Raw genomic sequence first — 24,460 nt, 5'->3', positions numbered from 1 at the left:
CCTGGGCAAGGTGTCAAAATTAAACCAATGTTAAAAGCATTGGGTTGCAGCACATTCCTACATTTCGGAATGCGGCTTCCATCAACTAGAATGGGCGGCAATGGCATTATTTGTAAAACACGGTAACTCTCAGGAGCGGAGCACATGGTGCCCAGGAAGAATTGCACACAAGCGTGGCTCGCCTGCGTTATTTCAAAAGATTAAGAAGGAATATTTATGCATTTTCAGATGCGGGGGGGGGGGGCTTTGGTGATTCGCTGACGTTGGAGACTAAAAGTAGGGGCTTTCCCATCGCTTGGGCGAGTAATAGCCCCAAATCTTCCCTGACCACAGACAGACAGTCTCGCCGTTACCTCCACCCCCAACCTCCCCGGACTGCGAGTGGCCCGAATGACTGACTGCTGCGTAGGACCGAGCCTTTGATCTGGGAGACGTCAGCGGAGGGTTGGGCGAAGAAATGCTGAATTGAAATAAAAAGCCATCTGGGCATGCTACAACAGATCCTGAGCAGCACGCTAGCACAGGCTGGAGGAGCGAAAAGAGAGAGAGGGACAGAGAGAGAGAGAGAGAGAGAGAGAGAGAGATGAACTAGAAGGATCCTGCATCCCAAGTTCCTAGACAATATTTGCAGTAAAGGAGAATCAGAGTACGGCGAAAATGAACGGACAGAACGTTCTGAAGGAGGGGCAGTTGGAGAAGAGGAGCGACGGCTTATTGCAGCTTTGGAAAAGGAAGAACTGCCTGTTGACGGACGAGGGGCTGTGCATCCACGATCCGAAGGCAAGCCGGTCAAAATGCAAAGTGCTCGCCTTTGAAAACATGAAGACGGTGGACTGCGTGGAGAGGAAAGGCAGATACATCTATTTCACCATCGTGATGGCAGATAACAAGGAAATTGACTTCAGGTGCCTGGAAGACTCGACGTGGAACGCCGAGATCACACTGGGCATGGTGCAGTTTAAGAACCGCCAGGCGATTCAGTCTGTGAAATCCCGACAGCTGGCTCACATCTGCACGCCAACTGCAATCAGCACCATGTCCTGATCCAAAGACACCAGGGTGAGTTGGTGGTCAGCAGAATGCTTCTTTGTCGCATCACCGCCGCCTTCTCCCACTGAAGGCTGCGTGTTGTTTACCAGTAAGTGGCAAATGAATGAATCCATTTCAATTGGATCAACAGGCGATTGACACGCGGAGTAGTCACTGATAACTTAACAAAGGCATTGTTTCCCTCACCATTCCTGTCACCGAACAAGTAATTCTCCTAGGACATGTATACAATGTCCAACGGCTCACAGTTGTGTCAGCTTATTGCACCAATACGAAAGTTTAGCGCAGCAAGCAAATGCTAAGAAATATCGCGGTGCCTTCTTATGGCCTGGTTATGGGTTTAGGAAGATGGGGGTGTGATTTCCGAACAATTTCATCCCGACATTCCGATACAAATTATTTTAATCGATGTTTGGAAACGATTTTAATTGCAATAATTGTACTTTTGTAGAAAACTGCATGTTTGGGCATTTGCACCCTCCCACCAGCAGACAGCAATAAATGCCACCGGATGCAATTCTGAAGTCCCAGCACACAAAAGAAAGTTTTCTGAACATCAGCCAAGACACTTGAATAGGCTATTTGTATAAAAGGTGCCGCCACCCAATCACTGTGAATGTTAATAAAAGTAAATCTTATCTTGATACCTAATTGTGAATCCAGTAGCTTAGCATCATTTTGTTAGAAAGGATTAAAATACAACCTAGGAAGCAGATGGGAACTACCTTTTGGATGTAAGTGACTCTTCATAAATTCAAATATTTACTTAATATGTACGGAACCACCGTATTTAAATAATACTGTTAATTTAAAGCTAACACTAAACTTTTATACTAGTGTATATACTTATACATTCCACAGGGGCTGTGGTAAAAATTCACATCTCAATGTTGAAATCAACATTGTAAAAATACGTTTCAATTGATAGGAAAGCAGATATTATAACTTCCCACACATTCTGGACCTTTTGACTCCGGTAACTTGGATAATCTAACTTGCAGTAGTTCCTACATCTTCCCTACGCCATTCTCATGGGCTCAGTAACGCTGCTGTACTAATTAAGCACAGTAACAATTTGTTTTGATTGAAACCAATTAACAATCTGTGCTGTTAGATTGCGAAAGGTTCCTGTAACAAAAGATCAGGAAAGAAATCCAGGAATTATGCTCCATTAAGAAGTTCAAACATTGATGTTATGAGGACGAATTTAAATATGCATGTCACTGGTAATAATAGACCTAATGTGTTGATGAGGAAGTAGAAGATTTACAAGTTTAAAACTAGGAAGAGTCAATTGGTAATTGAATATAAACAACAGGTTAGAACTTTCAATATCATGGTAAAAATTTACATCTCATCTGTCTGCACTGTTTTCTCCATTATGGCATCAGTCATTCAGTGTCTCATCCAAGTGGCTTTTCTTGATATGTGAGCTGATGGAATAGTTCTATTTACAATTGATTTGAAGCTCTAACCATCAGGGTGGTTAGATAGATGGCAGCTTTGTTCTGAAGTTAGCTGTTTTAGGCCTGTGCATTGTATGCTGAAGATGCAGTAGGTGTCTTTATTTTTTAAAAAAACTTTTGAACTCTTCAGTTCTGTTGTGAGCAGCATATCTTCACTCATTTTTATATTCACTAAGGAAGGCAAAAGGAAAACCGACTTCCTGTGTCCAAAAAATTTACAAGGTGAAATCTTAAAAGTTGAACTCTGAAGAAAAATGAAGATGGAAACAAATGATTCCATCAAAAATTCTAAGTCAACAGTTATACAATATTTGTGTACAATGGTATCTTTAAGACTATGAGACAACACAATTTTAATTCAGCACTAACTGGTTTCTTTGTGTAAATTGTGAATGGAGTACATACCCTTTGTTACATTCAGAAATATTGTCTCAAGCCCCTCCCTAGTATTCAAATACAATTGATGTTGTGTCATAATAGCATGGTAATATTATAATTTTAAAGTAATTGAAGTAAGCTTGTAGAATCTTTATCAGGTAAAATGATTGTCTATAAAGTTAAGGTGCACAGGAATCTGAAGAGAATTAAGCATGATAATAAATGGTTTGTTTTGGTGGTGGAATGAAGTATTTGAAAGTGGCTGAAGGTAGAAATTGACACTGTTTGCTTTAAGATTTTATTTTCAAGTGTGAGTCACATTAGAATTTCATGAGGAGTGCAGAATGACTTAAAGAAAATGTGGCGTTATTTGTCATGGGGCACAGGGTTCTTTGCAGTTTGCTGATGTTGTAAACCATAAGTATTCAGGCAAAACAAGTTAATTCAAAGCAGGGAGCAGAATATTATTATACAATGGGGATTAACTTGCCACGTCTGAGACTTGGACAAAGTTCAAAGTATGCTTATTAGGTAAAGTATGTATACTATATACAACCTTGAGATTTACCTCTTTATAGGCAGCCACAAAGCTAACAGACCCAATGGAACCCATTTAAAAGAAGACTGTCAAACAACCAGTGTGCAGGAAACAAAAACAAATAGTGCAAATGACAAAAGCAAGCACAGAACTGAAGTTCATGACAGTGAGTCCACAGCCGTGAAGCCTGTGATCACTGATTCATGAGTCTGCAGGCCACTTATTCATTAGCTGCAGGCCACTGCCTCAGTTTAGCGCAGAGATGAGCAAAGCTTAGCAGGCAATGAGCTGAACTGATTGACCCTGACACCCTGAACCTTTCAATCTGGCCTGGTGCTTAAATCATCCAAACCTCATGCCATTCCTCGCTCTTGGACCTAAAAATTGGTGTTACAGATGTGAGGGATCTTTACAGGCAGTTGGACCTCTATGGTGAATTTTAATGCTCATTAAGGAGAATGATTTTATTGCTGAGGAATGAAAAATATTCCACTTTGGGCATCCAGTGTTCACATCAAGTATATTTAAGCCAAATCTCTGTAACCTGTGCACGTTGTTTAACTCCTGATGACAGCAAACCACACAAAATGCTGGAGGAACTCAGCAGGCCAGGCAACATCTGTGGAAAAAAGTTGACGTTTCAGGCCGAGACCCTTCACTAGTCCTGATGAATTTTCTGAAGAAGAAATATTGACTGTACTCTTTTCCATAGATGCTGCCTGGCCTGCTGAGTTCCTTCAACATTTTGTGTGTGTCACTTGGACTTTCAGCATCTGCAGATTTTCTTTTTATCCTATATCCTGCCACCTCCATTCGTCCCTCTTCAATTATTTGAACATTTAGCCTTGTTCAAATAAATTGTGACCTTTTAAAATCTCAATTTATGAGTCTTTTTTAATATGACAATGTTGAACAGGTGGCATGGATTTTTTTTTCAATTTAGCACTATCATTTTAAAAATTAACATTATAAATTGAAAATTTTGTAAGGAAACAAGTTATCACTTGACACAACTCATTTGAAATTTTCAGTAGATAAACTTATCATTAATTATGCTTGATTTTTACATACTTCTTGGGTTATCCAGGATGTCAAATATTGAAAGCTGAAATTTCGAATGACATCTTCTTAGGATTTTAAGTGAAGTAGATCTTAATTTGATTTCCAGCATACAGTTAATGAACTTTTCATGTTACCTGATGTAACTTGTATTATACTAAACCTCCTGTAGTTGTTTTACAAGGCAGAATAATACTCTTACATGAACATCATTAACATTGGTTCCAGATCAATGAAATTGTTAATTTTTTTTTACAGTTGTCACCATTAAGTTACATTTTCACCGTTTTATTAAAAGGCAGGAATGACTGGAATGACTGTTTAATACATTCATGTGATATTCTGTGATTTATAATAATATTTTAAAGTTTATTACCAAAGGGGATATTAATTAGTTATAAACTATTTCTGTGATAGCTTATTAAACTATTACACAGTGAATATATGAACACTAAGGATTTATCTCTCAAAAACTGATCATTCATTTTTGGATAAATAGGTTATTGAGGATCTTACTTTGAACTTTGTGCAAACGGAAGTTCCAAATAATTCATTAGAAGATTAAAATCAATCTTGTGATTATGTTGCAATTTGAGATAAAACATGCAATAGACCAGTCTGGGTCATTTGAGTCCTTTAAACATTAAATGATCCATTGATGGCACCATTCAGATTCAAAGGTACTGCAGTATCAACACCACATCAGAAGGCTGGTGCTTGAACTCCCCTCAAGAAACTAAATGCCACTGTCTTTCTTTAAGGGCTTTGAATATTTCAAAAATGGAATGATGGATTAGGGAAATATAGTAGACTGATCACAACAAATATTTCTGAGGTTGATGAAACTCTGGTTGCTAATGTTACTGATGACTAAATGGCGGTTTGGTGGTAGAGGAAGTGAAGAGATTACATTCTTGGTAGTAAAGTATAGCAATATCATTGACTATCTTTGACACACACCATTTAAAAATACAATCAAGATTACTGATTTTCTTTCATAATGGCTTGCCTATCATATATCTGATATAACCAGAATATAATGTATCTTAGAAAGTACTATACTATTATATTTGACATATAGGTATTACAAATTTAAGTTAATGTTTTGAGTGAATATATTTCAACAATAATTTTTTAATTTATCTTTAATTCTGTTATATTTTTAAACTCATGAGTAGAACATTAGATTGATATACAAACTTGGAGAAAAGTATGCCTATGATTTGTTATTCTTTATAAGTGATTTATTACTATTTTCTAACCTTGCAAACAGTATTGAAGGTAGTATAGCTTACCTGCAACTGATTACGCATGCACTTAACTTTGAAAAAAAGTCTGAACGTGCATTACTATTTTCATGTGGTGGAATGTTTAAATATAGGTCAAGCAATTTGTTTACTTAGAGAATTCTACACTATTGGGAATCATTGAGAATGTGTAGTCATGCTGGTTTTCCAGAGAGGGGACTGAGGAGAAAATGCACCTGTGCTCTGAGAGGTAATGTCATTGAAACACATGGAGCAGCCAGATTATTGGTTGGCCTATTATGTGGGAGGTGGTGGAGAGGCAAAGATCAAGTTGGAAGGCTGTGAGTCGTTCTTTTCTGTACCTCTGTGGGATATGGATGCTCAATATTGAAGTTAACAGGTGGATAAGAGGAATTGAGGCCAAGGATCAAGCCATGTTCTTACTGAATGCTGGACAACCACAGAAAATATATGGTCTGCTATTGTTTTTGTTCTGATGACATTGTAAGTCTGATTAATTGATTTCCTTTCACTACTAGCTGAATTTGATGCTGCCAGTGTGCCAAAAATACATGAAATCACGATTGGACATAACCTAGCCCATCTGTGGAAAAACCTGGGATTCCCTAACTGGCCTCATAGCCACTTCAGAATCCATAAAAGCAGATTAGAAGTAGGTTATTCTCAGTCCTGTGGGACAGACTAGAAAGAAGTGTGAATAAATCACTGACTTGCAAGGACACATTGCAGGTTTGGTCCTAAATGTGATGGTCTACTTTCAAAATAAGTAACTTTGTATTTGTTGAATTGTGCTTGAATATGCACTGATTATTTTTAGAATCAACCCTATTTTTGGAGCTAGGTGGTTTCAGCAGTTGTAACTGAGCAGAATACAGTTATTTTCTATTGGTAAGGACAACGGAATTCAAGTTTGCAATTGCCTGTTGTGGAGTGACTTCCTGCAAATACCATCATTTGTTGGTTTTGAGCAAGGATCTGACAGCAAAGCCCAAGTAGCATGCTACAAATTAAAACTGGCTTGCACATTAATGATATCTCACCCGGGCGAATTATTGTGAGAGATACATTCTGCACATGGGAATATTTCTGAAATGATTCATTGCCACATGAGGGATTGATATAAAAGATATAAACGGTGAAGAGAAAATATTAAATCTGGCTGTCTGAGAGAGTGGCTTGTGATACTTTCCCATGGCTACACAGAGCTTTATTTTTGGATTTTCAAAACTATTAGTTTAACATTTTAAATGCCTTACCTCATTATTTCTTGTGTTAAAGTCTTGTTTGCTGTCTAACATCTAATGTCATTCTTTGCCTCTAGGTATTAACAATATGCAAAAGAAATGAACAATACTTCACCTGCAACCAAACAATACTGAATGGACAGGATTAATTGTGTCTGCTGCCATCAATAAGAATATACATCAGTTCAACCAAATGACAATCATGAATCAAAATAGATGTATTTTCATGAAAAGGACTATAATAATTTAGAAACAGATTCATTATTCACAAAATGCTTCTAAGTCTTAATTTTTTATTTATTAAATGACCAATATTCACTGTAGTGATGACTTCATTAAAGTCATGCATAATACATTGTAAATTACTCTGCCGACTTTATTTATTTAGATATATTGTCTTTCCAATGCTTCACATTGTGATTTTACTCTGCCAAAAGGGAAATCTTGCAATCTGTATGACAGTTTTTTTGTCTGAAACGCTGTAAATAAAAACAGATGACTACGTACTGAACCTCTTTTGTATTTAATAGCAAAGTTACCATTAAATAACAAAATGTCTTTAAAAAGAAGGGGATGGCCCAATGTGAATATTACAGGGAAGCAGAGACAAGATAGAACAAAAGTAATAGCTGGATGCATTTGAGTTTGATTATTGAAACATTAAAGAGTACAGAAAATTACTAGCTTTTTATAATAGACAGTAATTCCTTAGTTATAAGAAGTAAAAACCTATGAAATTATAGGCCAGTGTATAATTGCTTTCTCCTCACCCAAGTCTTACTGTGCCTGTTTGAAATTCACTCGACCTGAACTTTTCTGAGCTGATTTCCAGTTCTATCCAATTGTCCCAGAAAAAGCTATACATGATTTTCTGCACCTGCATCAGCACAATATTGGGCAGGAATAGCCACATGCCCAAGAATGTGATACAACTATATGTTTTGGAATTGGGGTAGCAGCCTATTGTGCAATTAAGAGGAATTGTGGGAAATCTGCCAATCACTATGCCTTACCTCCTTCAATTTCTCATCCACACATCACTCACTATCATCACCAAAGTATGATGTCAATCTCTACATGAATGTTGGTGGCACTTTGTTCTCCTTCAGCATCTCTTGGTTCCTTGGCTGCTTTACATTCAAAGGCCTACACCACCCTTAAAAAGAATTCAATTCTATGATTTGGTAAAACAGAAATTCTAACATTTGATTCTGATCTTAAGTCTAACAGATCAAGATGTCTGAATAGGCAATCTACCATCCATCAACCTTCTTAAATCTGAGCACATCTTCTAGCCCAGATCCTAAATTATTAGCAATCCAGTGGACTGTGAACAGCCCTTTACTGAGAGGGACTTAATGGGAAATAGATCATATCATATTAGATTGATATACGGTGGGCTGTTTCCCTTAATATTTTCATGACTTAGTTTGTATGAGGACTATGACCTGAACCAGGAAAAATAAATAGTGGGCTGGGTTTTGTAGATAGCAGAGAGACCAAAGAATGGAAGATGGCCAACTAGGGGTTTGCTCAGTGGTGAATCCAAAGGAACCTTTTGAGAGTTGGAAGCTCAGTATGGCAATAGACCTTACTCCTGGGATCATGAGTTGCTCCTGGCTACTGTTAGTGTCCAGGATTTCAATAATTGTAATGCAGTTCCAAGCAGACAATTCTGGGGCTGCTGGAGTTCTTTCCAATGATGTGGAGCAAACCCTTATGATTATTGCAAGCCCTATTCAAAAAAGACAGAGAGAGGAAAAAGGAAACTACGGACTGGTTGGCCTCACTTCTGTAGTAAGGAAAATGCAGGAGGTTATTATGGAAAATATCACTGGGATTAGATCAAGTCAACATGGATTTTGGAAATGAAATCATGTTTGACAAACCCATTGGGAGTTTTTTTTTGAGGCTGTAATTGTTACAATAGGTAAGGGCAAACCGGTGAATGTAATACATCGGATTTTCAGAAAGTAAGTACCACATTAAAGGTCAACGTGTAACATGAACACACGTTCTGATTGAAGCATATTGGCATGAATTGAAAATTGGTTGACACAAGAACCAGAGTGAAGTAAATGAATTTGTCTTACAGTAAGCCATCAGACAGTAACTAGGGAGGCACCAAAAAGATTAGTGCTTGGATCTCAACAATATCAGCGTCCTTACTTTAATCTATCATCCCTGTGACCACTGACATCCACTGGATCACAGCTGACAACACTTCACCTTAACTTCCTCATTCTTCTGTTCAAGTCTGCAGGTCTTCACGTCTGCCCCAACTTCCAGCCTTGCAACCCAAGTAAATCTATTACTTTCCTGCAGCCTGGCCTTGTACATGTTCCCAATTCTGTCATCCCATTATTGGGTTGCCTCTATCATCCAGGCTTAAACTCTGGAATTTCTACACGAATCCTCTCTCCCTAAGAACTTTTGCACAAACGTATCTCTTTGGCTAAGTATTCGATCACCAGGCCTGATGTTATTGTTTGGCTCAGAATTATTTTCTGAATTGGCCCTTTTGAAGCATCTTACAGTGTTTCATAAAATGTCCAGTGCAGGCTGTTACTCAGAAAATTGTTAATTGTGCAAATGAGCAACAATAGCAAATTTAAACAAAAAGACCTCCCAAATCAGCTGACCCATCTGTTGGTTCTATATCCTGAAGTAATGTTACTAATAAGGCAGATAAAGTACAATTTCACACAGAAGAACTGGGTGTATTGTATCAAATTTTGGTGGCTATAAAAGGAATAGGTGGTTTTGCAAGCTGCAAGGAGGACACAAAGAGCATGGGAATGGATATACATAGATTCAGCCACCCAGCAAGAAGCTGGCAGTTGGAGTATAATGTGGGAAAATGAGAGTTTGAACACTTTTGTAGGTAGAACAAAAACAGAATATATAAGGTTATGGGAAGCATGAGTAGGGTAGATAATCAAAATCTTTTTGCCAACATAGGGCCATCAAAACAGCATGCTTCAGGTGAGAGGAAGGAATTCTGAATGGTAAGTTTTTAAGACAAGGAGTGGTTCATGTCCAGAGTGTGCTGTGGGGGGAGATGGAGGAATCAGATACAATATACATTTAATAGACATTTAGATGGATACTAAAATGAGCAAATTGCAGAAGAATACAGCTCCAATATGGGCAAATAGGATTATTGTAGATGGGCAAAAAGATCAGCGTAGATAACGCGGGCTGGAAGCCCCATTTCTGTGCTGCATAACTCTTAAAGTCTAGGCTACCTTTTAATACTTTTTTTGGCACAGACCACTTAACTTCATTTCATATTCCCTACTTATTGACAGTAATTGCATAGGATCACATGCCTTTTGCATACTTAGACTACCTTGTACTGTAAGTATCCACCTGAAGAGGAGGAACTGAGGCTAATGCAGGAATTCAATAGTGGTCGCAAAAAGTTACAGTATTCCATTAAAAATAGTCTCCTACCTGCCTCTTCATGACCTTCCTATTCCAAGCCCAGCCTCTTCATTGCTGTTTCCAAGTTTGCCCAAGTATTCAAATCAGATTCCTTAACTGGAATTGGTTTATTATTGTCACATACAATAGGATACGGGAAAAGCTTTTGTTTCCATGCCATCCAAACAGATTGTTCCCTACTTAAGTACATCAAAGAAAAAAACATAACAGAATGTAGAATATAGAGTTATTGGTGGAAATTGTTGAGCCAGGCACTGTTCTGCCACTACTCCACCAGTCAGTAAAATTGTAAAATGTGTGTTGCCTGGATCTGTCTGGTCTGTGCCACAAGTTTTGTGCCATTTGAAATTTGTATAGATCTCCAGTATAACAGATTTTTGGCAGTTTTTTCCTTCATTTTCAAATTCTTGAAATTGATATGCACATGACTTTGGGAAGAGAAATCTGGCATCGAGAATTTCTACTAAAAACAACTTGGGAAGTGCTTCTTTTCTATTCTGAAATTTGTGTGTCATTTCTGCCTCTACCTTGAGGAGGGTTAGGTCCCTCACCACCAGGTTCAGGAAGATTTGTTACCCTACATCCATCAGGCTCCTGAACCATTCACTCACCTCAATGTGGTCTGACTCCACAACCTATAGACTCACTTTCAAGGACGCTACAACTCATGCTCTCAGTATTATTTATTTATTTTTTTACTTGCGTGATCTGTTTTCTTTTGCACCCTGGTTGTTTGTCAGTCTTTGTTATTTCTAGTTTTTCATAAATTCTATTGTATTTCTTTATTTTCCTGTAAATGCCTGCAAGAAAATGAATTTCAAGGTATTTAATGGTGACATATATGTATCTTGATAAGAAATGTAATTTTGTTATGAATGTGCCACAACTCTGAGGGGCCGAAGGGTACAAAGTAGCCCCATCCTTTTTGAGAATCGCAAGATCACTATTAAGTCAGTTCAGGAGACCCAGGAAATGAGAGAAGGACATGCAGAATCCACAAAGAGTTTGGAATGTGTCCTGGCCTCCGAAAGGCGGAACCATTGATATCTGGTGTTGACTCTTGGAGATGGAATTGTGTATTGAATCCTGTACGATACATTGAAGCCCCCAGGCAATGAACCGAGGGGGGGTGGTTGGTGGAGGGATTGCATCATCTCAACCTGATTGACATCTGAGACCCTGTGAGTCAGGATAAAAGAGGGTCTGTGGGAACAGTCCCTCAGATGCACCAGAAGAAATGCTAGAACTCCTGTAACAGCGAAATAGCGAAAGCCGGTGGATACAGCCCACGTGCATCCTTTTCCATTTGCCTCGGAATTGGTGGGTCTTGCCACGGAAGCACGGCTTTAGCTAACCACAAAGGGGAAACCAGTCCCCCAACGACTCTCGAAGGATTGACCTCATAAAAGGAATGGGCAAGTTTAACTCTCTCTGTCTTGACTCCAACCAAAGGCTGCAGCCTACAGCTTGAATGAACTAAAGTGACTTTTATATTTCCATCAGACAATACATTATCCCCTAGTCAACGATAGAGCTATTCTTATTGATTATTATTATACCGCACTTTTAGATTTAGTATTGACGACGTATATTATCTGTATGTTTGCATTGATATTATTTTTGTGTATTTTATAAATAAATACTGTTAAAAATAGTACCATCAGACTTCAATGGACCTCTCTATCTTTGCTGGTAAGTGACCCAGTTACGGGGTATGTAACAGTTGGGGTTCTCGTCTCGAGATTTGACACCAAATTGGGAGGCCAGTGAATCGGGCTTGTAAGTCCAAACTTGGATCTGGTTACGTGGGTAGCCAGACGGGAAACCAGCAAAGATGGACGTGGATGAATTTATAGAAAACCCGATTCTAGAGGCGGCCACCAAATCGGACTTAACAAATCTGGCAAAAGGGCTAAACCTCGCAGAAGTGAGGTTGTCCATGAAAAAACGGGAGGTGCAAAGGGCAATAACTCAGTATTATATTGGGAAGAATGTGTTTGCAGCTGAGGTGTTGGAAAATATTCCTGAAAAGGTACCAGCTAGTGAGACGGCTCAGTTAGAGTTGGAGAAATTAAAGTTGGAACATGCAATTAAGTTAAAGCAGCTGGAAGCAGCTGAGAAGGAGAAAGACAGGGGCGAGAGAGAAAGAGAGCATGCGCTCCAGCTAAAGGAGTTAAAGGTGAAACGGGAGCAGGAAAGAGCTGAGAAACAAAGAGAGCATGAAATTCAGTTAAAACAGCTGGAAGCAGCTGAGAAAGAGGAGAGAGCCGAGAAGGAGAGAGAGTATGGGGAGGCAGAGAAACAAAGGAAACATGACTTAGAGATGGTGAAGTTAAGGCAAGGGCGAAGAGATCAAGGGTCAGACCGGGAGGAGCGGTTTAATGTTAGTTGGGAGTTGAGGTTAGTACTTCCGTTCAAGGAGATGGATGTTGACAGTTATTGCTTGCTTTTTGAAAAGGTGGCAGTGAATCAGAAGTGGCCCAAAGAGCAGTGGGTGGCATTGTTACAAAGTGTGTTAAAAGGGAAGGCACAACGGGCATATACGGTGTTGTCCATGGAGGAGGAAGAGGAGGAGAGTTATGACAAAGTAAAGGCGGCCATTCTCTGGAGTTATGAGTTAGTACCTGAAGCGAATAGACAAAAGTTCAGGAGTTTAAAGAAAGGGTGGAATCAGACGTATACCGAGTTTGCCTATGAGAATGGTGTGCTCTTGGACCGTTGGTGTACAGCAGAAATAGTGGACAAGGATTATTGGCGTCTCAGGGAGTTAATTCTGATTGAGGAATTTAAAGGTTGTGTTTTGGAGGATATCTGGATGTATTTGAATGAGAAGCCGAATAAGTCCATCTCGGAATTTGCTAGGTTTGCAGATGAATATGCCCTAACCGACTAGACAAAGTTTTCCTCGAATAAAAGTTCCCAGAGAGACCGTGGGAACAATTGAGAAAGCCCACCGGCTGAGGCAGAGGTCCCGCCGGGAGCTAGTGGTAAGGTTGAGGGGGAAAGGCAAGACGGCCAGAGATTTCCGGGCTTGACCTGTTTTAATTGCGGAAAGGGGGGGGCATATTGCATCTCGGTGCTTTGCTCCGAGGAAAGAGACAGAAAAAGGGAAAGCAGCGGTCCCTATCGGATGTGCCGTGGTAATCAGTAAATCGACAAGAGATCCCCAGGTAGACAGAGTATGGGAAGGGTCTGAGACTTGTATGTCAAACTGAACCGTGTCTGTGAGGGAGGGAGACACACCAGTTCCAGTACGGATCTAGAGAGACAAGGGGGCTGAACTGTCATTGATTAGCAGTAAGGTACTGGATTTTGGTTGCAAGATGGGAATGGTAGCTGTGAAAGGAATAGGCAAAGGGATGGAAATGGTGCCCTTGCATAGGGTCATTATGAATTGTGAGCTAGTCTCTGGACCAGTTGAAATGGGGGTGCAATCAGAATTCCTGAGAACTGACGCAGACGTCCTTCTGGGCAATGATTTAGCCGGTGGTAAGGTTTGGGCAGCAATGATGCTGACAAAACAGCCTGTGAGTGTTGAGGCTCCGCCCCTAGATTCCAAGATCTATCCCGCATGCGCGGTCACTCACAGCATGTTGAGAAAGGCAGCTGAGACAGAGAGCAGTTTAAATCAGGCCAGTATTGATTTGGCCGAGACATTTTTACCGACCATGTACCACGAGGGTTTAGAGGGTGGTAAAATGAAGAGTAGGAAAGTGAAAGAAAGTAAGGGAGAGGAGGTAGACCTGCCCTTAGCGAGGAGAAAAGTTCTAAAGGCAGGAAATAAAGATGAGGAAAAGATAGAGATGTTAAAAGGTCCAGAGTTGGACATGGATGATCTGTCTGGTTTGGCAGAACTGTTTGAAGAAGTTGAAAATTCTAAAGGTGTTCCTGATAATGAAATGAGGGCAGCCCTAGAGGAAAAGGACTTGAAGAAGTCTGCTGGGTTGGCAGATGAGGTTGTTTCAGCCCGCGGGGAAGGGAAGGGAGTTTTACTCCGGAAGTTTTTTACTCAGGGAGTTGCCCAGAGAGTAGCTGGGAGAATCAGGGGAATTTAGAATTTGGACTGGGTACGGGTATTGAAAGCCTGGAAGAGGCAAATGTCCCGTTTGAGTGTGTCCAAGATGTGGATGTACGTGGTACTGAACCTAGTAATGGAGCTCAGAAAAAGTCTGAGGTATTTGATTCAGTTGAAAAGGAATGCAGTCCTTGTGGGTCAGATAGACTTGGTTCAGGGAAGAAAGGGTTAACCTTGGTAATAGTGGGAAGTGAGAGTTCCCAGGTGTTCGTGCTCGAAGGTGTGTTAAAAGTTGATGCAGAAATCAAAAGTGGGGAGATGAATATTATTATTGAAGGAAACTGGAAATATGTAGTTCCCAAATTGAATGAAGAAAATTTAAAGGCTGGATTGATAAAAAAAAGGCAGCAACCAGGCTACAGAGACAATGGTGTGATACCACAAAGCCTGCGGATCACTTACAGGTTGAGTTGGAAGGTGACGGGTGGGGGCACACGCTATTGTTATTCCAGAGTGTGGTGTGAAAAGGCAGAATTTGAAATGCTGTTTGAACAAAGAGTTCAAACTGAAAACTAATAGCCTGAAGAGAAAACTAGCAACATGCGTAAAATTAACGAATTGGGTGGAAATTCAGAAGACGGTCTAAGTTTGGGACACATTGTTGATAAAATAACTCCTATGGAAGGAGTGGACGAAAACCTATTTTGCCAGGGGGCCCAAGCTCCCCACGTGGGAATTAACCGGAAAAGAGGCGAAGGTTAATGGGGTCACCATTTTTAAATAGCAAAAGCCGGTTTTACGGGATTTTGACAAAGCATGTGAATAATAAAGACAACCCCATGGAAGCCTGCCTGTTACGTTTGAAAGCAACATAAAGATTAGTATTTGCATTAACTTTTGTAGTATAAACGTAAGCTAAGATCACAACTCTAGTTTTTGTTTGCTGAAGGAAAGAAATAAAAATAGGTGGTTATTAAATTGAAGTCTGATGCTACAAGACTTTAGTAAGGTACAAGATGTTAAGATATTAAAGGAAGCAACACTGTAATTGTTAACTGTTTAGATGCTGAATTGAATGTACAACTGTATTACTCTGTAGAAAAAAAAAACTTTTGTATTGTGTTAGATTCTAAAATCCTGTAAGACTCTGTACTACTTTGTATTCACCGCTGGTGAAAATGCTTTGAAGAAAGGGGTGTTACGAATGTGCCATAACTCTGAGGGGCTGAAGGGTACAAAGTAGCCCCATCCTTTTTGAGAATCACAAGATTCTCAAGAATCGCAAGAATCGCAAGTCAGTTCAGGAGACCCAGGAAATGAGAGAAGGACATGCAGAAGAGTTTGGAATGTGTCCTGGCCTCCGAAAGGTGGAACCATTGATACTGACTATTGTCTCTTGGAGACGGAATTGTGTATTGAATCCTGTACGATGCATTGAAGCCCCCAGGCGATGAACTGAGGGGGGGAGGTTGGCGGAGGGATTGCATCATCCCAACCTGATTGACATCTGAGACCCTGTGAGTCAGGATAAAAGAGGGTCTGTGGGAACAGCCCCTCAGACGCACCAGAAGAAACGCTAGAACTCCTGTAACAGCGTAATAGTGAAAGCCGGTGGAAACAGCCCACGTGCGTCCTTTTCCATTTGCCTCGGAATTGGGGGTCTTGCCACGGAAGCACGGCTTTAGCTAACCACAAAGGGGAAACCAGTCCCCCAACGACTCTCGAAGGATTGACCTCATGAAAGGAATGGATAAGTTTAACTCTCTCTCTTGACTCCAACCAAAGGCTGCAGCCTACAGCTTGAATGAACTAAAGTGACTTTTATATTTCCATCAGACAATACATTATCCCCTAGACAACGATAGAGCAATACTTATTGATTATTATTATACACGCGCTTTTAGATTTAGTGTTGACGACGTATATTATCTGCATGTTTGCATTGATATTATTTTTGTGTATTTTATCAATAAATACTGTTAAAAATAGTACCATCAGACTTCAACGGACCTCTCTATCTTTGCTGGTAAGTGACCCAGTTATGGGGTACGTAACAATTTGAATTTTGAACTTTGATTTACTTTGAACTGCCCAGGTAGGAAGAGAGACTGGAAACCTGTTTCAGAAACAGTATTTCTAATACTCTGGAGAAGCAGGAAAGGTGATGGAGGAACTCAGTGAGTCAGGCAGTACTGATGGAAGGAAATAGACTCATTTCCTCCAGCACCTTCTGTGTTGCTCCAGATCCAACATCTGCAGTCTCTTGTGACCCCACTTCTGTACGCTACTGGAGACGTCACAGTATTGGACCTGCCTTCTGACACTAAATGAACTGTGTGATAGAGTGCCTTATCATTACAGTACTTAACTTAGAGTACAATCTACTGAAAGACCATGATCAGTTTACAATATACCTGTGCTGGAAAAGATTAAATAAGTAGCTGGGGCTTATTCTGCCTGTTCGGATTCGAGTTATTAGAATTGAAAGGGATGGAATGGGCAAATGTGGAAGTAGCACTTCAAATCATATTGCTATTTGCTTTGCATAAGTGTTCCTTGTGTAGTCCATGTGTATGCTTTGTGATTATTTTTATTATCCTGCATGCCTGGAGGTGAAAGTCATTTCCAGCTTTTTTGTTTTTCCACATCATCAGAATGTATTCTGACCTTGTGCCACTTCACTGAGGGTAGGAGTGGAAATGGTCGACACAGCACTGACCTTCTCGGTGTTATATTTCTAAGCTCACTTTGTAGCGCTTGGCTTGAGAGACTGGAAAGAATGCTTGCACAATCTGTTCTACTGATGGAGCTGTCTGGGGTAAATTTTAAAGATTAGCTGAAGTAGAAACCTGTTTATTTTTTGAATGTTTAGGAAGGTTCCGTTTCCCTTTTCATTAAAATATTTAATAGATGTCACGTTAGTATGACCTGATTGGCTAAGGACTTTCCATGAATGAACAGCTACTGCAGGAATTTTTAGAGAAACATTCCCTACCCACATTAGCAACTACTCCTCCTGGGCAATTTGCCTGGTTAAGCAACAAATGTTTTAGAAATACTTCTCACCCTGTCCCTCATTACCTTATATAGAGTCACAGAGTGATACAACATGAAAAAAGCCTCTTCAGCCCTTTCAGGCTCTACCAACCATCAGGTGGCCATTTTTACTAACCCCGTTTTATTTTCCCCTCCCTTTCGTTGACTCTTTCGCAAATTCTACCATGCATCTATGGTATATACTAGAGTAAATTCATTGTTGCCGTTTGGGCTAATTATTTGCACATCTTTGGGATGTGGGAGGAAACCTGAGCATTGCGAGGTAACCCACATGAGGAACATAGAACAGATTGGCGTCGGAACAGGTTCTTCAACTCAAAATCTTTGCGCTGCCTATGATGCCAAATTAAACTGATCCCATATGTCTGCACACGGATGACACCCCTCCATTCACTGCCTGTTCCTGTGCCTGATCATTGTCCCTTAAACGTTGTTACTGAACACTCAGTGGCCACTTTATTAGGTACACCTGTACACCTGCTTGTTAATGCAAATATCAACTCAGTCAATCAAGTGGCAGCAATTCAATGCAATGAAACATGGTCAAGAGAATCAGTTGCTGTACAGACCAAACGTCGGAATGGGGGAAGGAAGTGGCTCTGACCATGGAGTGATTGTTGATGCTAGACAAAGTGGGTCTACTGTTGATCTACTGGACCTTCACACACAGCTGTCTCTTCTAGGTAGTTCATTTTACAGACAACGGTGCAAAAAAACATTTAAAAAAATCCTGTGAGCAGCAGTTCTGTGGGTGAAAATGCATTGTTAATGAGGAGAAGGGCCAGACTGGTTCAAGTTGCCAGTAACTCACATAATTATGCTTTTCAACAGTGGTATGCTGAACGCGCAACGTATCAAACCTTGAAGTGGTTGGGCTAGAGTGGCAGAAGACCACGGACAGACATTTCATGACCACTTTGTTAGGTGTAGGAGGTAACTAATAAAGTAGCTGCTCAATGTAATAGCCTCTACCACCTTCTCTGATGGTGCATCGCAGGCACGTATCACTCTCTGTGTATAAAGTTGCCTTTTAAATTTTTCCCACTCTCACGGGCACCTTAAAGCAATGGCTTCTAGTGTTTAACATTTGCATCCTTGGAGAAAGGCTCTGAATATCTACCCTATCTATGCCTTTCATAATTTTATATATTTCTCTCAGGTTCTAATGCTCCAGAGAAAATAATCCAACCTCTTCTCATAGCTAATATTTTCTGCTCCAGGTAACATCCTTGCGACTGCCCTGTGCACCTTCTCCAAGCCTCCACATGCCCTCCTAGCATACTCATAATCACAACTGCACAGATATTGCATACTTGCTTGTTCAATGCCCTGACTGATGAAAGCAAGTATTACCCTATTCTTTATCACCCTATCCACGTGTATTGACACATTCCAGGCGCCCTGAGATCGTTCTGGACATCAGTGCTCATAAGGACACTGCTACTGACTGAATCCTTCCTCTTACATTTGACCTCCCAAAATGCAACTCCTCAAGCTTACCCACATTCAAATCTAGTCTCTGGGAGAAAGTGCAAATTCGATGCTGACTGCAGCAGAAGCCAGAATTGAACCCAGGTACCTTAGCTGTGCTGATGAAGCCAGCCAATTCTGCTTTATAAAAAAAATCATAATTTTTATCACACCTCACTCAGTGTTTATGAACCATTTCATATTTAGTTTATTTTCTGCCTTGTTTATTACTTTGGCTGTTCCTGTCCCTTCCTGAAAAAGCATGTACTTCGCTGCTTTTTCTTACAACTCAAATGTTTTGCTGCACTTGAACAAGTAGGTAGTCATCTTGGGTTCATCATCTCCAGTGTTATGTTTTGTAACACCAAAATATAAAACTAATTGGTAGGATAAACGGAGCTGGGAATACATGTCTTAGTTTAATTTTACTTCAAGTGAGGTGCCCACATATGGTTTGGTGGCGTAATAACATATGTGATTTATGTTCCTTTACATATAACACACAATGACTTATACAAACAACGAAGAATGCTTAATCAAACAATATATATAGAATACTACTTAAATATTACTGAAATATTAAATACACAACAAATGACATCCAAGTTACAACTCTAAAATTTATAGAACAGCGGCTACCTTATTCAAATATTGCACATGCCCTTGTTATATAATAAAATGATAAAACAAAAAATAGCATCAAGAATTAAAGCTGAAATTTAAAAAAAAGAGCTCTGGAGTCAAAGTAAGGCAGCTGCCCATTTGAACCCAAATATTGCACTTCCACTTATTGCTCTTAGAGATTTTCCATTGTGCCTATGGACGGTGGGTAAGCAGGGGGAGGGGTGGCATTGTTCAGTTGCATGACTGCTCTGAGGAAGAAGCTGTTTTTCAGTCTGGATATCCGTGCAGAGATGTTTCTGTCTCTCCTGACATATGTTAGGAGCTTCAACAGGTGACTACTGGGGTGGGATGAGTACATCACCATGTTGCAAGTCTGCTGCAGAAAACCACGAGTTGTAGGTGGTTTCCATATCTGGTAATTGAGTCTCAGTGACTTTCTGTGCATTCCTGATCACTTGTTGAAGTGCTTTCTGGTCAATCTTGTTGCATCTCATGTATTGTACTATCATACAGTAGGTCAGTATGTTTTCAAAGACCCATCAGTAAAAGTTTACAAGCATCTTGTGAAAATGATCAGAATTGGGTTTATTATTACTGACATAAGTCATGAAATTTGTTGGTTTTGTCTCAGCAGTACAGAGCAGCCATAGCCAATTGCTATAAGAATTAGAATTTAAGTCTTGCATTCATCTCAGAATGTGAGGGAGCAAAAATCTTTGCATTATGACTCCATTGTAATGTACAGACATGTAAATTTAAAAGTCAAATAGCTTATAGAAAGAAGCTTGTTGGTCCTAACTTTAATGCTATGGTAGTGTTTGCCTAATGGAAGCAGCTGTAACAGTTTATGGTTGGGGTGACTGGTATCCCTGATGATCTTCCAGCCTTCTTTCTGCACATGCTGCTATAAATGTCCTCAATGGAGGGAAGTTCATGTCCACAGATGCACTGGGTAATCCATACCACTCTCTACAGTGCCCAGCGATCGAGGTTGGTGCAGTTCCTATACTAGGCGGTGATACAGCCAGTCAGGATGCTGTCAGTAAGGCCCCCTGTAGAAGGTCTTGAGGATTTGGGGGCCCATGCCAAACTTCTTCACTTGCCTGAGGTGGTAGAGACACTGTTGTGCTTTGTTTGCCTTGAAGCCAGTGTGCACAGTCCATATGAGATCATCAGTGTTGTGTATACCAATGAACTTGAAACTACTCACCTTGTCAATTGCAGACCCATTTATAATGATTGGACTGTGCCTGTATCCTTTCCTCCTGTAATCCACAATCAGCTCATTTGTGTTCTGGACATTGAGGGAGAGGTTGTTATCCTGGCACCACTGTGTCAGCGTGTCAACCCCTCCTCACTAGGCTGTCTCATTACCACTAGAAATAAGGCTGATCAATGTCGTGTCATTGGAGAATTTGATCAGCAGATTAGAGCTGTGTGTGACAGTACATGGGTGTAAAGGGTGTAGATAAGGGGACATAGAACCCAACCCTGGGGGGCACCTGTGTTGAGGGTCAGAGGGGCAGAGGTGAGGGAGCCCTTCCTTACCACCTGTTTGAGATCCAATTTGACGTCCTGCTGAAGGCTTTCGGCCCGAAACATCAACTGTACTTTTTCCCATAGATCCTGCCTGACCTGCTGAGTTCCTCCAGCATTTTGTGTGTGTTGAGTGCGAGCCTACATTTTTCTGTTCCTCTTCTATGATGGTAGAGATGAGGAGAGGCCATGTCCTGGATGATGGTCATCTCTAATGATGGATGCTGCCTTCCTGAAGCACTGCCTTTTGAAGATGTCCTCAATGCTAGGGGTAATAATTTTTTTTCTGATTTTAATTGAAGGATTAATAATGGCCAGGGGTCTGGTAGCAACCCTATTCTTCACCGAAATCGTGCTAAGGAATTATTCATTCCCCCTCTGGGCAGATTTGCTTACCATCTCATCTAAATGATGATCTTTAAACAGATTGTACTGAAGTGTCAGTTTAGATTTTATACACTTGTCTCTGGAATGGAATTCTGAGGTTAAAGATCTGTTCCTGAGCCACAGACGACACATTTCCGTGTGCACATTTGATGCTATGCCTCTTGTCAAACTATGTACCTCTGCTCATCCTGACATCATTGCAACTCCAAAACACAAAACTAATTGAAAAGAAAGATTGCACAAGAGATAGTTGGATGTTGTATACTGAGGAAATTGAATAGTATTTTAAAGCAAATTAAATAGAAAATGTGAAGGAAGTATCAGTTTTGCTAAGTGCATTGGGTAGAAGAGCATACAGTTTATGTAGAAGTTTAACTGCTCCAACCAAACCAGCCGAAATGAGCTTTATTGATATCATAAATATAATGCAGGATAATTGAAAACTGAAACCATTTTGATTGCAAAGATTCATAAGTGGAATCAAAAGAAAGAGGAGTCCTCTTCAGCATATTTGGCTGAATTGGAGAGGTTGTCTGAGATTGTCAGCTCAGTGATAGGCTTATTGACCTAAGAGTTTGTTTAGTTCATGGAATTTTACAAGAAGTCATTCAAAAATGGTTTCTAACTGAAGCACAACTTATATTTAAAAGAGCAATTGAAATAGTTGTATCAATGGAAACAGCAGCCAGAGATACAATTGAGTTACATTCAGGAATGAAAGTGATTGTGAACAAAATTGCAATATCTAAACAGAAACCTGCCTGGTCAAACACTCTGTGTTAACATTGTGGCAGCAACTCACAAACACCAGACCAATGCAGGCTTAATGGCGAAGCTTGCAGAAAATGCAACATAATAAGACACATATAAAGAACAAGTTGTGCAAAGAAAAAAACGTGGACTGCATAGGGAAGAGAAAAAGTTAAAAAGTCAAGGTGCAATTTTAAAAGGAGCACAAATCTGCATACATTTGATGAAAAATCTGATAATGATGAGAGTGTCACAAGACTGCGTAGCCTTGAGATTTACAATGTGAAAACTAACAATAGACAAGCAATATGGTTTACAACAGAAGTGAATGGCAAATTCATGGAAATGGAATTAGACACTGGCACGGCTGTGTCAGTCATTCCACAAAATGAGTTCGAGTGGCATTTCAAGGATACTGAACTGAAGCCTGGAGATATTCAACTAAGAACTTATAATGAAGAAGAAATAACTCCTTTGGGAATGGCAATTTTAATGGTGAAATAAAGCAAACCGCAAGCCATATTGGGCATGTTCTGTGGTTAAAAGCAGAAAGGACCTGCATTGTGGGATCATGATTGGCTGAGACTACAACTTAATTGGAGATCCATCCACCATTTGCATGCCACATCCCCTGCAAGAGAGTTAACCGAAAATGAATAAAGAAAGGTACTGGATGATGCCACGTAAGTGTCCAAAGATGGCACTGGAAAACACAAACATATCAAGTGTAAAATAGTGTTAAATGAAAATGCCACACCCAAGTTTTGTAAAGCTCATTCAGTTTCTTATACCATCTATGATAATGTAACCAGTGAGTTAGGTCACCTGGAGGCTGAAGGAATTCTTTCCAAGTTTGAGTGGAGCCCATGTGCAACGCCAGTCATGCAACGTCTGTCAGGGTCTGTGGTGACCATCAACCCAACATTGAAAGTAGATTAATACCCTTTGCCCAGGATAGAGGACATCCTTGCAAACTTTTCTGAAGGGAAGCACTTCAGCAAAGTGGACTTAGCTGAGGCCAACTTACAGATGGAGATGGAAGAAGAGTCCAAAGTGTTTTTCACCATAAACTCTCACAAAGGGCTTTATTGCTATAATAGGCTTATTTTTGGAGTAGCGTCTGTGTCTGCGCCCTAGGAGAAAGCTTTGGGCCAAGTGCTGCACGGCTGCCCAGCTGCTCATTATTACCTGGATGACATAATTGTTACCGATAAGGATGATATGGAACATCTCCAAAATCTCAAAACAGTGTTAAGTAAATTAGAAGATTATGCACTCAGAACACTATAGAACAAGTATGAATTCTTTGAACCTAGCATCACTTACTTGAGGACACACTATTGATGCACAAGGATTACACTGGTGTGCTGAGAAATTTCAAGTAGTACAATAATTGATGCCCTAGGGCCAAAGGATGAGTCACAGTTACAGTCCTTTTGAGGATTTGTCAATTACTATAACAGGTTCCTGCCAAATTCATCTACTGTGCTCTATCCCTTGAACTCATTGATATAGATTGAGAAGAAATGGCATGGTACAAAGCAGTTTGAGGTGGCTTTCTAAAAGATAATGGAAATGGTGATGTTAGACACTACGTATACATTATGATGCACATTGTCCAGTGAAGTTTGCCTTATGGTATAAGCACTGTGATGTCATATGTTATGAATGATGGAAGCAAGCACCCCATAGACTTTACATCAAGTTCCCTTCCTGCTGCAGAGAAAAATTATGCACAGACTGACAGAGTGGCTTTGAGCCTGGTATGAGGTGTAAAACTTTTTAACCGGTACTTGTATGGGAGAGATTTTACCATTGTTACTGGTCATCAATCATTAGTGTCCATTTTTAATCCACAGAAGGGCGTTCCACAAACAGCAATAGCATGAATGCAGAGACGGGCTGTTCTGGGAGAACACAATTACAAGATCAAATTCAAGTGGACAATGTATGATGGAAATGTTGATGGATTGTCCTGTTTAACTTTGGAAAAGGAAACTCCTGAAAAACTTACCATACAGGACACTCATCAGGATCTCAGAAGGAATATGAAGGACAAACAGCGGAGTCAAATTGAAAGCTCCTCAAACAAGGAGCTAGACTAGACTAGCAGTCCCTGTGAATGATGACACAGATGATCAAAGTGGGTACTTAGAAAAATTAAGAACAGA

General features: G+C 40.1%; 2 protein-coding genes across 3 annotated transcripts; both read left to right on the top strand.

Annotated features, from left to right (window-relative positions):
- The first annotated feature begins 451 nt into the window (after positions 1-451).
- Positions 452-7,507, top strand: LOC132381192 (pleckstrin homology-like domain family A member 2). 2 transcript variants are annotated; one of them, XR_009507971.1, is made up of 2 exons: positions 452-1,138; positions 7,081-7,507. XR_009507971.1 is itself a non-coding variant. In XM_059950485.1 (2 exons), exon 1 carries the CDS (start codon positions 658-660, stop codon positions 1,042-1,044), a length of 387 nt encoding a protein of 128 aa, XP_059806468.1. In that variant the 5' UTR covers positions 483-657; the 3' UTR covers positions 1,045-1,059; positions 7,081-7,507. The 2 variants fall into 2 exon arrangements, 1 of the variants encoding a protein (XP_059806468.1); XM_059950485.1 differs by having other exon boundaries at positions 483-1,059.
- Positions 7,508-7,644: 137 nt separating this feature from the next.
- On the top strand, positions 7,645-24,214 carry LOC132381191 (reticulocyte-binding protein homolog 2a-like). The gene is made up of 2 exons (XM_059950483.1): positions 7,645-13,620; positions 24,149-24,214. The coding sequence occupies exon 1, from the start codon at positions 12,285-12,287 to the stop codon at positions 13,341-13,343; it is 1,059 nt and encodes a 352-aa protein (XP_059806466.1). The 5' UTR covers positions 7,645-12,284; the 3' UTR covers positions 13,344-13,620; positions 24,149-24,214.
- The last annotated feature ends 246 nt before the right edge of the window (positions 24,215-24,460 follow it).

The sequence above is a fragment of the Hypanus sabinus genome, chromosome 25, assembly GCF_030144855.1.
Source record: "Hypanus sabinus isolate sHypSab1 chromosome 25, sHypSab1.hap1, whole genome shotgun sequence".
NCBI classification, from domain to species: Eukaryota; Metazoa; Chordata; class Chondrichthyes; order Myliobatiformes; family Dasyatidae; genus Hypanus; species Hypanus sabinus.
This window is presented reverse-complemented; position numbering and strand designations above follow the sequence as displayed.

Excerpts from the sequence above, each read along its gene's own strand:
- LOC132381192 (XM_059950485.1), top strand. The coding sequence starts at position 658 with ATGAACGGACAGAACGTTCTGAAGGAGGGGCAGTTGGAGAAGAGGAGC.
- LOC132381191 (XM_059950483.1), top strand. The coding sequence starts at position 12,285 with ATGGACGTGGATGAATTTATAGAAAACCCGATTCTAGAGGCGGCCACC.